The sequence below is a fragment of the Panthera leo genome, chromosome C1, assembly GCF_018350215.1.
Source record: "Panthera leo isolate Ple1 chromosome C1, P.leo_Ple1_pat1.1, whole genome shotgun sequence".
NCBI lineage: Eukaryota > Metazoa > Chordata > Mammalia > Carnivora > Felidae > Panthera > Panthera leo.
The window spans coordinates 117,710,474-117,727,521 of record NC_056686.1 but is presented as its reverse complement, the minus strand read 5'-3'; the positions used below and the strand labels follow the sequence as shown (position 1 = coordinate 117,727,521).

The window sequence follows — 17,048 nt, the reverse complement described above, 5'->3', positions numbered from 1 at the left end:
ATATTTATACATCCATAAAACTTCTCATCACCACAATCAATACAATGAACATGCGCTTTACTCCCAAAAGTTTCCTTGTGCCCCAATGTGATCCCTTCCTCCACACTGCTGCACCTGAGGGAACTGCTGCTCTGCTGTCACCAAATATTACTTGGTATTTTTTAGAATTTTATATAAATGGAATCATATAGTATGTACTCTATTTTCTTTTTTTTAAGTTTATTTATTGTGAGAGAGAGCGTGCATGGGGCAGAGAGAGATGGGGAGAGAGAGAATCTCAAGCAGGCTCTGCACCATCAGCACAGAGCCCGAAGTGGGGCTAGAACTCACAAACTGAAGAGATCATGGCCTGAGTTGAAATCAAGAGTCGGACCCTTAACTGACTAAGCCATCCAGATGCCCCTCCCTGTATTCTTTTTTTTTGATCTAGTTTCTTTGAGCATAATTATCTTGAGATTTGTACATCTTGTTGTGTATATCAGTAGTTCTGTTTTCATTATGTACTAGTATTCCATTTTATTAACAAACCACAGGTGAATAAGTATGTACCACATGCGAATAAATTCATTTACCTGTTAATAGACATTTGTTTTGTTTCCAGTGTTTACCTAAACGAATACAAGCCTTGATATGGACATATGCATTTATTACCTGGAAATGGAATGGATGGCTTATAGAGTTGGGAGTAAGTTCAAATTTGTAAGAAAGTGCCAGGCTGTTTTCTAGTGTCATTGTGACACTTTGTATTCCCACCAGCAATGAATGAGAGATCCATTTTTTCCTGCTCTTTGCCAGCATTTAGTGTTGTTCTATCCTGATGGGTATGTAGTGATCTTGTGTTATGGTTTTAATTTGCAATGTCTGATGATGTTGAGCATCTTTTTATGTGTGGGTAATCCCCGCATTGGGCTCTGTGCTGACAGCTCAGAGCTTGGAGCCTGCTTTGGATTCTGTGTCTCCCTCTCTGCCCCTCTCCTGCTCATGCTCTGTCTGTCTCTCTCTCAAAAATAAACATTAAATAAATAAATTTAAAAATTCTAAAAATACTGTTAAAATATATATACTTTTCTTTTAACTTTATTTAAAAAAAATACTTATTTTTGACAGAGAGAGAGAGAGAATGAATCAATCCCAAGCAGGCTCTGCACGAAGCCTGATGCAGGGCTTGAACCGTGAACTGTGAGTGAGATCCTGACCTGAGCCAAAATCAAGAGCCGGACAACTTAATGTACTGAGCCACCCAGGGATCCCAAAAAGTACGTATCTTAATTAAAAAATACTTCATTGTTGGGGCGCCTGGGTGGCTCAGTCAGTTAAGCGTCTGGCTTTGGCTCAGGTCATGATGTCGTGGTTTGTGGGTTTGAGTCCCATGTCAGGCTCTGTGCTGACAGCTCTTAGCCTGGAGCCTGCTCAGATTCTGCATCTCCCTCTCGCTCTGCCCCTCCCTGTCTCTGTCTCTCAAAAATAAATGTTAAAAAAAATTTTTTTAATACTTCATTGCTAAAAAATGCTATACATGAGTTGTAATTACTGGTCACAGATCATCATAACAATTATAATAATAATAATGAAAATAAGTGTGAATATTGAGAGAATTAAATGAAATGTGACACAGAGACTTGAAGTAAACAAATGCTGTTGGAAGAGTGGTGTCATAAACTTGTTTGATGCCGGATTGCCACAAACCTTCAATTTGTCAAAATTCAGTATCTGTGAAGTACAGTAAAATGAGGTGTGTCTGTATATCTTGGTCAAAATTTAGTTGTCCATATATGTGTAGATCTCATTTTGGACTCTTATTTTGTTTCATTCCTTTATTTATCTTGATGTCAATACAATAGTGCCTTCGTTTCTGTAGCTTATAATGAATGAGTTTTAAAATCAGTAGATTTAGTCTCCCATTTTCTTTCTTTTTTGAAGTTGTTTTCAACTATTTTCAATTCAAATCTTTTTATGACCTATTTAAGTCTCTTTCATTTTCATATAAATTTTAGAATGGTTTGTCAATTTCTGTAAGAAGCCTGCTGTGATTTTTAGTGAGATTGCCTTGAATCTATAGATCGTCTAACCTGTGAACACAACATATCCCCTCATAGATTTTATTTCTTCCTTAGTAATAAATATTTCTTCCTTGGTTTTGAAGTTTTCAGTTTTAATGCTATTGTAAATTATATTATTTTTAAAATATTTTTTGGTTGCTAGTTTATTAGAAGTACAATTAATTTTTACCTTTGGCGTGATATTTTGCTTTGCTAAACTCAGTTATTCTAGCAGCAGCTTTTTCTTTTGTAAATCTTCAGATTCTCTATGTAGCTAATTATGCCATCTGCAAATATTGATGGTTTTTCTTCTTCCTTTGTAACCTCAATGACTTGTATTTCTTTTTCTTGCCTAATTGCTACTCCTCACCCCTCCACTGCAGTTCTGAATAACAGTGATGAGAGCTGATCGGATTTCCTCGTTTTGTTCCTACTATTAGCTGGAAGCCATTCCATTCTTCAGTGTGAAGTATGATGTTAAGAATGTTTTCCACAGATGTCCTCTATCATGTCAAGGAAGATTTGCGTGTCCCCTGTTTTATTCTCTACCACCCGTTTCATTTTTCTTGTACTTTCTTGCTACTGCCAAGCCATGTCATTTGTTTCTTTTTGTGACAGCCTAAACCTTTTAATCTGTATTTGTGATGATTGAAAATAAACTATCATTTTGTCCTTTGAAGTTAAAAGAAATTCAGAAAGAATGTGCTTTTTACTGAACAGAAAACATTGTATTAACATTAGAATTCTAAATATGAAAGAATTTTATCTCAGAATTTTAATTCACCACTATATGAATATGCCTGAATGCTTTTTCTGTCTCTTATTATATTTGCCCGTAATTTATGTAGTTTGAATATCACCATTTATGCTCCGCTCTTTTGACTTAATATGCATAAATTTTTAATGTCTGTAGACAAAAAGATTTATCATAATTTTAGGTCTTTTAAGAATATTTAAAATTTTATTAGTACATTGAGTATAAAATGACTGAACATTTTTATAGATCACAATTCATGTTCTTTTATTTTTTATTTTTATTTTTTTATTATTTTTTAATGTTTATTATTTTTTTTTAATTTATTTTTATTTATTTATTTTTTATTTAAAAAATTTTTTTAATGTTTATTTACTTTTGAGAGAGAGAGAGAGAGAGAGGGAGGAAGGGCCAGAGAGAGAGGGAGACACAGAATCTGAAACAGGCTCCAGGCTCCGAGCTGTCAGCACAGAGCCCAACGCGGGGCTCAAACTCACAAACCGTGAGATCATGACCTGAGCCGAAGTCGGACGCTTAACCGACTGAGCCACCCAGGCGCCTCTGTTTATTTATTTTTGAGAGAGAGAGAGACAGAGTTTGATCAGGGGAGAGGCAGAGAGAGAGGGAGACACAGAATCCAAAGCAGGCTCCAGGCTCTAAACTGTCAGCACAGACCCTGTCACGGGGCTCAAACTCACGAGTGGTGAGATCCTGACCTGAGCCGAAGTTGGATGCTTAACTGAGCCACCCAGGCACCCCAGAATTCATATTCTTTTAAAAAGAGATGGGCTTGTTTCCACTGAAAGCAGTTATGTATACATGTGTATCAGTTTTACTGAAAACACTTTTCAGATGAAGAAAGAAAGATGTGATGGAGAATTTCAATTGACCTTTTTTTTCTAAAGCATCCTGAAGATTTGGCATAATTTTTTTCACAGTTAGAATTTTCAAGTAATAAAATTTCCCAGAAATCAAACAGAATTATTGCTTTATGAGAGGAAAGTGAATGTGGCAAAAAGTGTGAATATACTTAGTGTATTGGTAACTAAATCTTCGTAACTGAAGTGAAGATTTCATTTTATGGAGAAGTCTCAAGAGTGGATTAGACAGTTCATTTTTGCTTTAGGTCTGAAGTCTTTAAGTAGTGTTTCCCAAGAAAGTAACTTAGCACTAAAGATACTGAGTAGTGGGAGCAGTGCTAATAAGACTATTTCACAGCTAAGATTCTAAAATGTACAAGACAGAATAGTCTGGAAAATATACTTAATTTATTATACTTTTCATTTGGTTACTTAAGGAATACTTACTCTGTGCCCAGCATCTTAATAAGGTTTGGGGTTGAAAGTTATAAAAGGAAGTATAATGGTAATTATGTTAGAACCAGTCTCTGCCTACTTGGCACTTACAGCTTCTTTTGAAGGATGCTTGCAAGAGGGCTAGAGGAAAATAAAATATTTTATGCTAGAACATAAGTTCCATAAGAATAGGAACTTGTGATTTCCCCGCCCCCCCCCCCCCCCCCCCCCCCCCCCCATTGATGTATGCTGAGGGCCTAGATCAGTGCCTGGCACAGTTTAGCAAATATTCGCTGAATAGTTAGTCTACTTAGAAATTATTCCTGGGGTACATGGCTGGCTCAGTTGGTAGAGCATGTGACTTTTGGTCTTGGGGTTGTGAGTTCAAGCCCCACATTGGGCAGAGAGATTAAAGTTTTTGGTTTTGTTTATTTTAGAGAAACAATGCCTGTATGTGCAAGTGAGGGGAAGAAGGGGCTGAGGGACAGGGAATCAGCGGGGATCCTGACACGGGGCTCGATCCCACTACCCTGGGATCATGACCTGAGCCTCATTCAAAGAGTCAGATGCTTAACCAGCTGAGCCACCCAGGCGCCCCTGGGCAGGGAGATTACTTAAAATTACTGTTTGTTTTTTAAAAAAGAAATTTCTAATTTTTTTTAATGGAAAGGATATTTTTCATGAATATGAGTTTAAAACTCAGAGTCTCTCCTTTTAGGGTTTTTTTTCCCCTTCAAGAAATAATTGTTTTATTAATTTTAATTCCAATTAGTTAACATACAGTGTTATATTAGTTCAGGTGTACAATATAGTGATTCAGCAATTCCATACATCACCCAGAGCTCGTTGCAATAAGTGCACTCCTTAATCCTCATCACCTATTTCCCTCATACCCCAGCCACCTCCCTGCTGGTAACCATCGTTTTGTTCTCTAAAATTTAAGAGTCTGTTTCTTGGTTTGTCTTTCTCTTTTTTTCCCTTTGCTTGTTTGTTTTGTTTTGTTTCTTAAGTTCCTTATATGAGTGAAATCATATGGTATTTGTCTTTTCCTGACTGACTTATTTTGCTTAGCATTATACTCTGGTTCCATCCATGTTGTTGCACATGGCAAGATTTCATTCTTTTTTATGGCTGAATAATATTCCATTGTATAAATATTACCTCCTTTTTATCCATTCAGCAACTGATGGACACCTGGACTGCTTCCATAATTTGGCTATTGTAAATAATGCTGCTATAAACATAGGGGTGCATATATCCCTTTGAATTAGTGTTTTTGTATTTTTTGGGTAAATACCCAGTGATGTGATTGCTGTCATGTAGGGTATTTTTAACTTTTTGAGGAACCTCCATACTGTTTTCCATAGTGGCTACACCAGTTTGCTTTCCCACCAACAGTGCACAAGTGTTCCTTTTTCTCCACATTCTTTCCAATACCTGTTGTCTCTTGTGTTGTTGATTTTAGCCATTCTGACAGATGTGTGGTGACATCGCAATGAGTTTTGATTTGCATTTCTCTTATGGTGAGTGATGGTGAGCATCTTTTCATGTGTCTGTTGGCCATCTGTATGTTTTCTTTGGAGAAATGTCTGTTCTCTTCAAGAAATATTTTTTAAAATTTGAAGATTACTATTAATGAATTTTTTTCTCAAAGGTTAGAGGATAACATCAAACCACGTAATCAAATAAAATTATTTAAAACTCTCAGCAGGGTGTAAACTAAGGTTTTATTGCAAATTATAGGTGGCCAACATCTTGTGACAATCCACATTTAAGAGCATTGAATGTTTAGAATAGATTGTGCATTTCTGTAGTTGGGCTTAGCAGTGCAAATTTATTCTTTTAAAGTTAATTTGCATTGTCTTAAATACTTTCTGTCCATTATTGTTAGTGACTTGAGGTTGAGAGGAATGTTTTGGTAATAATAGCTACTTGAGCTTGTGTTTAAAGTTTTATCGTGTAATTTAAAAAATATGTAAGTACAACCACTGTCTGGAAAATATTTTTATCTATAAGCATAAATCTAAGGAACATGAGATTTTGAGGATAGAGGGTAGGTACATTTTGTTCTAATTTAAGAACATTTACATATGTTAATTATAATGTCCTGCTGTCCTATTGTTAGTTCTTTTTGTTTGAATATTATCTATTTAGGGTAGCCAAGTTTAGGTTTCTTTGGTCGTAAAGAACAGTGGCTTTAACCTTATTTATAATCTACTAAACCTGTTTAAACATGGAGCCAATAGATGGGTTACTTTCAGGATACATTTATCTCTAAATATGTTGTCTAAGAGTAGATTTGGGTAGTCTCTAAAAACATGTGACTTAGTTTTCTAAATAATTACATATCTGTGGAAATGCTACTCAGTGTTTTCTTTGTTTTTGCCAAAAATGGAAGTAATACCCAATACAATATTTGCTTAATGTTAATAATTGGTTTTCAAAATAATCTGCTGTTTGCACTTCACTTTGTAAATAATAGTCATAATAAAACTATATATATATATATATATGTATATATATATGTAGTTTTTTAAATTTCTTAATGTTCATTTATTTTTGAGAGAGAGAGAAAGAGTATGAATGGGGAGGGGCAGACAGAGAGGGAGACACAGAATCTGAAGCAGGCTCCAGGCTCCGAGCTGTCAGCACAGAGCCTGACGTGGGGCCTGAACTCATGAGCCATGAGATCATAAGCTGAACCCGATAAAACTATATATTTCAAGCATAGTATTAGTTGGGGCATCTGGGTAGCTCAGTTGGTTAAGCGTTTGACTTCAGCTCAGGTCATGATCTCACGGTTTGTGAGTTCAAGCCCCTTGTGGTACTCTGTGCTGACAGCTTGGAGCCTGGAGCCTGCTTCGTATTCTGTGACTCTCTCTGTCTCTGCTCCTCCTCTGCTCGCACTCTGTCTCTCTCTCTCTCTCTCTCTCTCTCAAAAATTAATAAATATTAAAAATTTAAAAAAAAGGCATGATATTAGCACTCCCTAAACATCAGTTAGAAAATTGTATGAGATAACATAAACTAGACTATGGTGAGTAGTAATCAAGGACATATGTAATTAAAGAGTTCTTAAAATGGATAGATTTCTTTGTTCATATAGTCTCCTTAAATGACTTCTTGAAAATTTATATGTAGCATAGAGGATGATCAGAAGAGCCCCCTAGAAGCATTTGATATTTTGCTCAACTGAGACTTTAAACAATTATGTTCTCTTAGCATCTCCAAAAGAACATCTTACTTTCATAAGTGAATAGAAAAAGTTTGAGGTACTAGGAAAAGGTGTCTCTTCTGAGAAAAGCACTCATCTGTCAGCTGGATGTCATATATTAAGATGCTCATAACTTTTGGGAGTGTGTTTTCAAAATGTAATGGAAATTCTGACAACTTATTTGTCAGAATTAGCTTATTTGGCTTATTAGCTTATTTGGCTTATTGTTATCTTATTTCTTATCACCTGTGGGCAGTTAGGTTGTCACTGCCATAATTGTGTCACTTGTCAAGTGGTATGTATCATAAATGTAGATAATTTTCAAGACTATGGAAGAATCTCAAATATGGAAGTATCTGAGTGAGTTACATAGAAATTTCATTGAAACAACCAAAAAAAGAAATTTCAGGGAAACTGTTAATCTGGGTTCAGGTGCAAATGTCAAAAGTAAGTGTGCCAGTAAATGGGGAAGACTGGTGTTGGCAGAATACACTGATATCTTTTGATCCTGTCATTCCTGTACCATTCTTTGACATTGGAATATCTTTATAACATCGGCCAGTGCTCTTTTTTTTTTGGTAGCTCCCCCTACTGTTAAACCTAATTTGCCAATTCTCTGTTCCTTATGAATTTCCTTAGGTCTTTGCCCGCTTTCTTCACCTGGACCACTCACCCCAGTTGAAGGGAAGGCAGGGCTGGGGAGAAGGGAAAATATATATCTGTTATAGGCAAGAGTTTAACATACACAAAGAGATCGTTGTGTGTGTTGCTTCATATTTTCTATTAATGTGTAATGAATTACCCCAAATGTAGTTTAAAATGATACACATTTATTTTCTTCCAGTTTCTGTGGGTTGGGTATATGGGAGTAGGTTGGCTCTTGGAAAGTTGCTCTCTAGATGTTGACTAGACTTGGGGATCCTGGGTTCTTTTCCAAGGTCATGTGATTGTTGATTAATACAATCAAATGTAGGGCTCAGGTCTTTAGTTTTTTGCTGGCTATCAGCATCTAGAGGCTCCTGACACAGGTCCTCTTACAATACGGCAGACCATATCTTTAAATGTTTATTTTGTTTTATTTTTTGAGAGAGAACATGAGCCGGGGAGGAGCAGAGAGACAGAATTTCAAGCAGGCTCCGTGCTGCCAGTGCAGAGCCCAGTGCAGGGCTCGAACTCAACGAACCATGAAATCATGACTTGAGCCGAAATCAAGAGTCGAATGCTTCACCAACTGAGCCACCAAGGCACCCTGGCAGACCGTGTATTTAAAGCCAGCAGGAGAATTTCTTTTACTTCAGGAAGTAAAAGAATTTTGCACCTGAGTGTGGCCCACCAAAGGCATTCTTTTCTTTTGATTTGGGACTTAAATCACATCTGCAATATCTTTCTTACCCTTCACCTAATTGCGGAAGGAAAATCTCATCAAATTTCTTGTCTTTGCCATATTCAAGTGGAGGGCATTGTACTGTTATCTGATTAATTAAGAGTAATAAAAATAAAAGTTTTTAGTTTACATTCACTTACTCCTTCTTTGAAACTCTTCTTTATGTAAATCTGAGTTTTGACCTATATTATTTTGCTTCCATCTAAATAACTTTTTAAAAAGTATCTTTCAAGACTGGTGCACTGGCAACAAATCCATTCCCCCCCCCCCTTTTTTTTTTGTCTGAGAAATTGTATATTTCTCTTTCTCTTTTGAAAGGTAATTTTGCAGGATATAGAATTCTCGGTTGGTGGGTTTTTTTCCCTTAACATTTTAAATATTCCACTCTACTTTCTTCTTGTTTGCAGGCTTAAGTAGTCAGATGTAATTCTTATATTTGCTCCTCAGTGTTTTTTTCCTGTGACTTCCTTCAGGATTTTTTTTTTTTAAGAATTAAAAAAAAAAAATTTTTTTTTAAAATATTTATTATTGAGAGGCAGAGAGAGACAGAGCATGAGTGTGGGAGGGGCTGAGAGACGGGGAGACACAGAATCCAAAGCAGGCTCCAGGCTCTGAGCTGTCAGCACAGAGCCTGACAGGGGGCCTGAACTCACAGACTGAGACATCATGACCTGAGCCGAAGTCAGACACTTAACTGACTGAGCCACCCAGGTGCCCCATTTTTAAGAATTTTTTAAAGTTTATTTGTTTTGAGAGAGAGGGAGGGAGAGAGAGACATGTTGAGGGGCAGCGAGAGAGGGGGAAAGAGAGAATCCCAAGCAGCCCCCACACCATCAGCGTGGAGCTCAATGTAGGACTCAAAGTCACAAACTGTGAGATCGTGACCCAATATGAAACCAAAAGTTGGATGGATACTCAACCAACTGAGCCACCCAGGTGCCTCCAGGAGTTTTTAATCTTTTATTTGTAGTTTTAAAATGATATGCTTAGGTATAGGCTGGTTTTTGTAGGGTTTTGTTTTGTTTTTTTGGAGGGGCATTTTTCCTTCTTAGTGTTGTCAAGGCTTTTTGGATCTGTACTTTGATCTCTGACATTAATTTGGGGAAACTCTCAGTCATTACTGTTATAAATATTTTTTCTTATTTTTCTCCTTTTTCTGGTATAGCCACTGTATCTATGTTATACCTTTTAAAAAAATTTTTTTTGTCCCACAGTATTTGGGTGTTCTGTTTTTATTTTTGTTTTTGTTTTTTTAGTCTTTGTTCTTTTTGCTTTTTGGTTTTTGAGGATTCTATTAATATATCCTCTAGCTCAGAGAGTCTTTCCTCTGTTGTGTCTGATACATGTCTATCATTAGGCATTCTTCATATATATGTGTTAGTGTTTTTTGCCTATAACATTACTTACTGGTTCTTTCTTAGGATTTCCATTTCTGTGCTCACGTTACCCATCTGTTTCTGCATGTTGTCTACAATATCCATTAGAGCCTTTGGCATATTAATCACAGATAGTTGTTCTCAATTCTCTCTGTGATAATTCCAACATCCCTTTCATGTCTGGTTCTGATGCTTGCTCCATCCTTTCAAATCGTGGTTTGCCTTTTATCATGCCTTGTAAATTTTTCTTTTTCTTTTTCTTTTTTATTTTTAAAGATTTTATTTGTAAGTAATCTATACACCCAACATGGGGCTCAAACTTACAACCCTGAGATCAAGAGTCACATGCTCTGCTGACAGCCAGCCAGCCAGGCAGCCTGACATCCCTGTAAATTTTTCTTGATAGGCAGGCATGGTGTCGTGGTAAGAGGAAATGCTGTAAATAGGCCTTTAGTAGGTGTGGGGAAGAGTGGGGGGAGGAGAGAAGAATTCTGTAATCCTCTGGTTAAGTCTCAGTATTTTAGAGAGCCTGTGTCTCTGGACAGGGTTTCTCAGTTTTTCCCTCCCCTTTTAGATGGGACAGGATATCTAAAGTGGGCTGGAGTTGGGTATTTCCCTTCTCCCACCAGAAGGCTAGAGTTAGTTGGAGTTGAGTATTTTCCTTGCCCCAGGTTTGTTAGGCTCTTGTTAACTAGTTTCTCCTAAGGGCAGTTGTTGTTAAGAACAGAGTGCTTTGGTGTATTTAATAATAGTTTGTGTGTGTGTGTGTGTGTGTGTGTGTGTGTGTGTGTGGTGTGTATGTGTGTGTATGTGTGTGTATGTATGTATGTATGTATGTATGTGTATGTGTATGTATGTTTACCCCTGGCAGAAAGCTTAACTCTACTTTTCTCAGTACTTACTGTGGGAATCTAATTGGATTCTTGGAAATAAATCTCACAATATTGTGGAAGTCCCCTGGAGTTTTTTTTAACTCTCAGAATTGTCCACACTGAGCCCCCAGCAATTTGCCAGTTACAGTTACTGGTTCCCTGGGTGGTTTCTGCTTGTGACTCTTTACATGAGACCTGTTTGCCTGTCTCTTCAGTCTTGGGGACAGTAGCTTGCCTTGATCTTCTCTTTCTCATAAATCTTAGAAGCATTGGTGATTTTCCAGTCTGTTCTACTTTTTACTTGTTAAAGTGGCATGGGGGCTTGCAAGCTCTTTACATATGGAACCGGAAACCACCCATCACTGTCTTGTAATTGGTGAACCTTACTTGGCTTAGCCCTTCTTTGTCAACTGCTAAAGCTGTTTTCCTTATATAGTTCTCATACCTGTGTAACACTGACTGTTAGCTTTAATCATTTTGACATGAACAGTCTGTGATGTCAACTGCAGTTACTGGATACCACTGATTTGAATTGGTGTTTATTTTTATTATTTTTTGCTTACTCATTATTCAGATTTCTTACTACTTATTGCTTATTCATATTTAAAAATTCTATACCTTGTGTTTCTAATATATCTTATTTCTTTTCTCTAATTGTCTTTAAGAGGAAAGTTGTATGGATTTTAAACTTTGAATCCTTGACTGTCTGAAATGTCGTTAGCTTTGTTCTCCCACATGAACGCTAATTTTTTTGGTATGTAATTCTGTGTTTCATATAATTTTTAGAACTTCAAAGCTACAACTTTCATTGCCTTTTAACATCAAGTACTGCTGATAGCAATGTGTTGTCTCTTCTTTCTTGGCAATGCTATTTTTTCCTCTTAATTTTGTTTTATGTTTATTTAATTTTCAGAGAGAAAGAGCAGGAGTGGGGGAGGGGCAGAGAGAGGGACACAGAATCCGAAGCAGGCTCCAGGCTCTGAGCTGTCAGCACAGAGTCTGATGTAGGGCTTGAACCCATGAACTGCGAGATCATGACCTGAGCCAAAGTCAGCCCCTTAACCAACTGAGCCACTCAGGTGCCCCTGTTTTTCCCTCTTAGGTTAAAAATTGAGAAGCAAAGATGTGTAGTCTTATGTTTCCTATTTTGTTTTTGTTTTCTTGAGAATAATAAGAATAATCCTATTAGAATTAGTTTGGATATGAGGATAGTTAAAATGAAGGGTATCATTTTATTTTAAAAAATTGAGCAAACTCCCATGTTTCCCCCAAATCTGAATCAGTTTAATAAAGGGCCCTTCAAAGTTACACAATCTTCCTTCCATTTGCTATTCTACAGTGTCGTTTAATACTTGCATTGGTGAGAAATGTTCCAGCTTCCTAAGATAGCATATGCTCCTACCCCTTGTTTTGGCTACTCCCAAATTTATTTATTTTGAATTGGATTATGACTTCCTGAACAATTCATGTATTGTCTTCCCAATGGAACAGTTCAAAATAAAGCTTTTCTTCAGGCAGTTTGAATTTTAGTTTAGATGATGAACTATATACGGTTCCTTTATTTATGCCTACAATTCTTCTTATCCAGGTGTTTCAAAAGTTATAACTGCTTTTTACGTAAGTGTTAGTTGAACAATATATAACAGCCTTGCTGTTTTAAACTACATTGTATCTTCAACTATTCTTTTATTTAGTGAATTTGTTTTTCAACTTAGACCGTGTGTGGACAGTAATGACCTCACGTTTCCGATTGCCTGCTGGCAGAACCTACAATGTACGAGCATCAGAGTTGGCCCGAGACAGACAGCATACGGAGGTGGTTTGCAACATCCTTCTTTTGGATAACACTGTACAAGCTTTCAAAGTTAATGTAAGTATTTTATATAGTTTTTTCTTTTCATAATCTGAATTTAGATTATATTTTAAAACTAAAATTGTTTAATTGTATTATACTTTGAAAAGCCTTATTCCTTATCCAGTGAAGAAAGTCTTTTTAGTATGGGTTTGTAAGTTTCTAGTATAAGTTTTGATTTAAACTGGGTCTTTCAAAAGGTTGACACACCAACAGTGCATTATGATAAGTGGAGCAAATCAGTGTGTGGCTGGTTTTTATAAATGAGCTTGAGGTGCTTGAAAGGAATTTATTCCCGTGAGTGATTTACACATTTTCTTCGTAATTCTTTCTTGTACTTTCTGTGAATAAAGCTTGCTAAACAGAGATAAAGGACAGCCCTGATCTTATCTGAGTCTTGTCTGAAATATTTATTTAACAAATATTTGTTCATCCTATTTCTATTTTTATTTGTTTAACGTTATTTGTGAATTTCACCCATGCAGTATGTTGACAGTTGTTGGTTCGTTGTCAATGCTATGTAGTACTCAGTTGTGTGAATATGCCACAATTTGCTTATTCACTTATTTGTCACCATTTACTTGTCCACTTTACTGTTGGTGTATTTGGATTTTTTCCACTTTGGGCTCTTGTCAGTAACATTATTGTGAGCATACTTGTACATGTCTTGATATATACAAGGGCGTATTCCTCTTTTTTATTTAAAAAATTTCAAACCTGCAGAAGAGGAGGAAGAATAGGGTAATGAATACCCACATATTCTTTAGCTAGACTGATCCGTTGTTCACATTTTTCACATTTGCTTTATCTTTCTTTTTCTGTGTGTTTTTCTGAACCTTCTGAAAGTAAGTGGTACACTTCACATGTAAGTACTTCAGCCTAGGAATCTCATAAATTACCACAGAACCATTGTCCCCTTCAAAAATCAAATACTATGAAATAATAATGGCTGGTGTATAGTCTGTGTTCGGACTGGATTCCTCATTCCTCATTTCTGCCTTTCCGTAGCACCTTTCATCTGTTTTTTGCTGTTACCTGGGTTGTTACCTGGGTTTTTCTATACTTAGAAATCTTTCAGTGATATGAAATACTAATCTTCTGAAATTAGCTTGGATGGACATGGGTATTATGCTAAGTGAAATAAGCCAGGTAGAGAAAAATAAATACTGTGTGACTTTACTCATATCTGAGAGCTAAAAAGAAAAGCTGAACTCAGAAAGAGTAAAATGGTGGTTTCCATGGGTTAGGATGTGGGGGAAATGAGATGTTGGCCAAACGGTACAAACTTCCAGTTAGGAGTAAGTTCTGGGGATCTGATATACAGCATGGTGACTGTGGTCAACAGTACTGTACTATATACTTGAAAGTTGGTGAGGGAGTGAACCTTAAATGTTTGCACTGTACACAAAAAGGGTAATATGTGAGGTGATGCATGTACTAACTTTATCATGGTAATTGTTTCATGATGTATATGTGTATCACATCATCTTGTCGTACACCTTAAACTTACACAATGTCATGTCAGTTATATCTCAAAGCTGGAAAAAATAAAATATTAATCTTCTTTCTTTACCAGTTTCTTAAACTTAAAATTTTCTGTATTACAACACGATCGCTAATCTGTTGCTAGTTTATTTTTTTACCCAAACTCCGAACCATTTCACATTGGAAAAGTGGCTGCAGAGTAGTACCTTTAAGAGTATTTTCTAACATACCCAACTAGTGTGCTTTTCCGACATGTTAAGCTTTAATTTTTTTCTTTTTTTTTAGTATTCTGTCCTCTGTTAATACATAGTATAGGTTGCCAACAAAGGACAATAGTATTTAGTGAAGGGAATTCTACTTCATAAAAATTTTTAGTTAATGGAAATTCATGTGTTGGGACTTGGTACAAGAAAAGTCCCTTTTCCTGTTATTGACTCATTAAAATTCTTTTGGGGGGGTTAAATAGTAATTCTTAATTTAATATTCATTATACTTAGTTCATATTTACTCTTAATGTTAGCTTGTAATTCTGTATTTGTTTCAAAATATTGCAGAAGGATTTGCTATTTTCTGTTTAGCAAAATTTTTTCTGTTGGGCACTTTAGTTAATAATCCAATGTTGTATTTTTTTAATGTTTATTTTATTTATTTTGAGAGAGAGAGAGCATGCGCATGAGCCAGGTAGGGGCAGAGAGAGAGGGACAGAGAATCCCCAGCAGGCTTTGTGCTGTCAGTGCAGACCCCATCATGGGGCTCGATCTCCCTGAGCCGAAATCAAGAGTTGGGTGCTTAACCAACTGAGCCACTCAGGCGCCCCTGGAATGTTGTATTTTTCAATATAGTAATCAATGTGCTAATTACTCTTTTAGAAAGACATATATTTACTCTTTTTATATATTTTTAATACATGTTATATATGTTTAAATGTCCATTTTAATACAGTTGAGTGTATCACTAGACTGATAATATTATGGTACTGGAAACTTTACCTTTACTTCAGGTCATCACCAAATTTAGTTTAAGAGGAACAGTATAAGAAATTGACTGTTGGATATATAGTATATTTATTCCTCAGGGTATTTGGACCCAAGTCTTTCAAAGTGTACTTTTAGTGCACTTTAGTACTTTTGTTTAGATGCTGCATATTTTAATCTATGTGAATGGCTTTCTAGTTGTGCAGTTTACAATCTGTACAGCATCATGTGATCTAGTCTGCAAATTAACAGGGGAGTTCAAACTTCTGATATTATTCTCTGTGTCCAGTAAGTACCATTAGGTCTCAGAAATACCCACTGTGGGCAGCTGCTAGTTTCACCAGCCTCTCTATTCCCTGGGAAGGAGAACCATTCAGGTCTCCAGGTAGTCTCTGGAGACTGCCAGGCAACGATTTGTAGCATTTTAGCTGTTGAAATCATTCCTTTCCCTGAAAGATGTCTGTACCACAGATTAAATGTTCATTTTTACCAAAGTCTGCTTTTTTTTCCATCTTGTATTCATCTCATCAAAACCTTTTCTATGTGGGGGCACCTGGGTGGTGGCTCAGTCAGTTAAGCGTCTGACTCTTAGTTTTGGCACAGGTCACGATCTCACAGTTCATGAGTTCTAGCTCCACATCCGGCTCTGTGCCGACAGTGTGGAGCTTGCTTGGGATTCTCTCTCCCTTGCTCTCTGTCCCTCCCCTGCTTGCATATGTGCTGTCTCTTTCTCTCTCTCCAAAATAAATAAATAAACTTAAAAAAAAATCATCTGGGGAGCTTTTTTAAAAAAATAAAAATCTTTTCTGTATATCGTCCTGGGAGAAAATGGTGTAATGAAGGAACTGATAAAACTTCATTAGTTCCTTTTTTTCTATCTCTTTGTAGACACAGGGTTGAGATAAGCCTGTTAGTGTTGTTTCAGTTTGAAGTTACATTTTCACTATGGTTTTGGCACAACTACTTTACTGTAGCCAGCCTATGGAGTGTGTTTTCTTTCTGTGTCCCTGAATTCATTGTCAGTCACTAAAAACATCTTTCCATTAAGTACATAGTATCCATACTATGTGGATTCATTTCACCTACCTATGAGGACTTTTTCCAAATTTTGGCTTTTTTTTTTTATGTCAGTATGGCGATTTAGGAGTAGCCTGTGTGACAAGGAAGGGTTGGGGAAAACCACCCTATTCCAGTTATTAGGACTGTGTAAGAAATTACCCCAAAAGTTAGTGGCATATTTATTATCCTCAGAGGTTCTGTGAGTCAAGGATTCACATAGGTAGGGATGGCTTATATCTCCTCCATGGTTGGACCTCAGCTGAAAAACTCAAGGCTGGAGGCTACAATCATTTGAAGGCTTATTCACTCATATGACTTATTACCTACGACCTTAGCTGAGGCTTACACACTTGTGTATGCTCTCTCTGTGTGCCCCAGGCATATTCACAGCATTCCAAAGGTGAGCATCCTTAGAGAGAGTGGGAGCCAGGCTGCAACCATATTGCCTTTTCTGATCTGGCTTTGGAAGTCACATAATGTCACTTCACCACATTCTGTTAGTGCTGTCACAAAGTCACCCTCAGGATCAGTGGAAGAGAAAGTTATTCAGTACACATTATTCAGTGTGTAGTTCTAAGGTGCTTCATAGGTAGTAGTGTTCAAAGACGAGGAACAAAGCTTATGCATTAAGGAATTTTTTGCCTTTTTTTTTTTTTTTTTGGTCTTTTTGTCCCAGTTTACTTTTTTTTTAAATTAAATTTTTATGTTAAGTAGGCTCTATGCTGCACATGGGGCTTGAACTCA

The 17,048-nt window shown here is 36.6% G+C and overlaps 1 protein-coding gene across 6 annotated transcripts in view; it reads left to right on the top strand.

Annotated features, from left to right (window-relative positions):
* The window catches only part of PTPN4 (protein tyrosine phosphatase non-receptor type 4), a 229,257-nt gene that overhangs the window by 30,459 nt on the left and 181,750 nt on the right, over positions 1-17,048 (top strand). For 2 of the 6 annotated variants that reach the window (XM_042954196.1, XM_042954193.1), the window contains exons 1-2: positions 1,217-1,256; positions 12,650-12,804. In XM_042954196.1, coding sequence (XP_042810130.1) covers positions 12,707-12,804 — 98 coding nt within the window. In that variant the 5' untranslated portion in view covers positions 1,217-1,256; positions 12,650-12,706. Of the gene's footprint in view, positions 1-1,216; positions 1,257-12,649; positions 12,805-17,048 lie in introns of those variants that run through there. The other 4 variants (XM_042954199.1, XM_042954197.1, XM_042954198.1 and 1 more) reach the window with 2 other exon arrangements.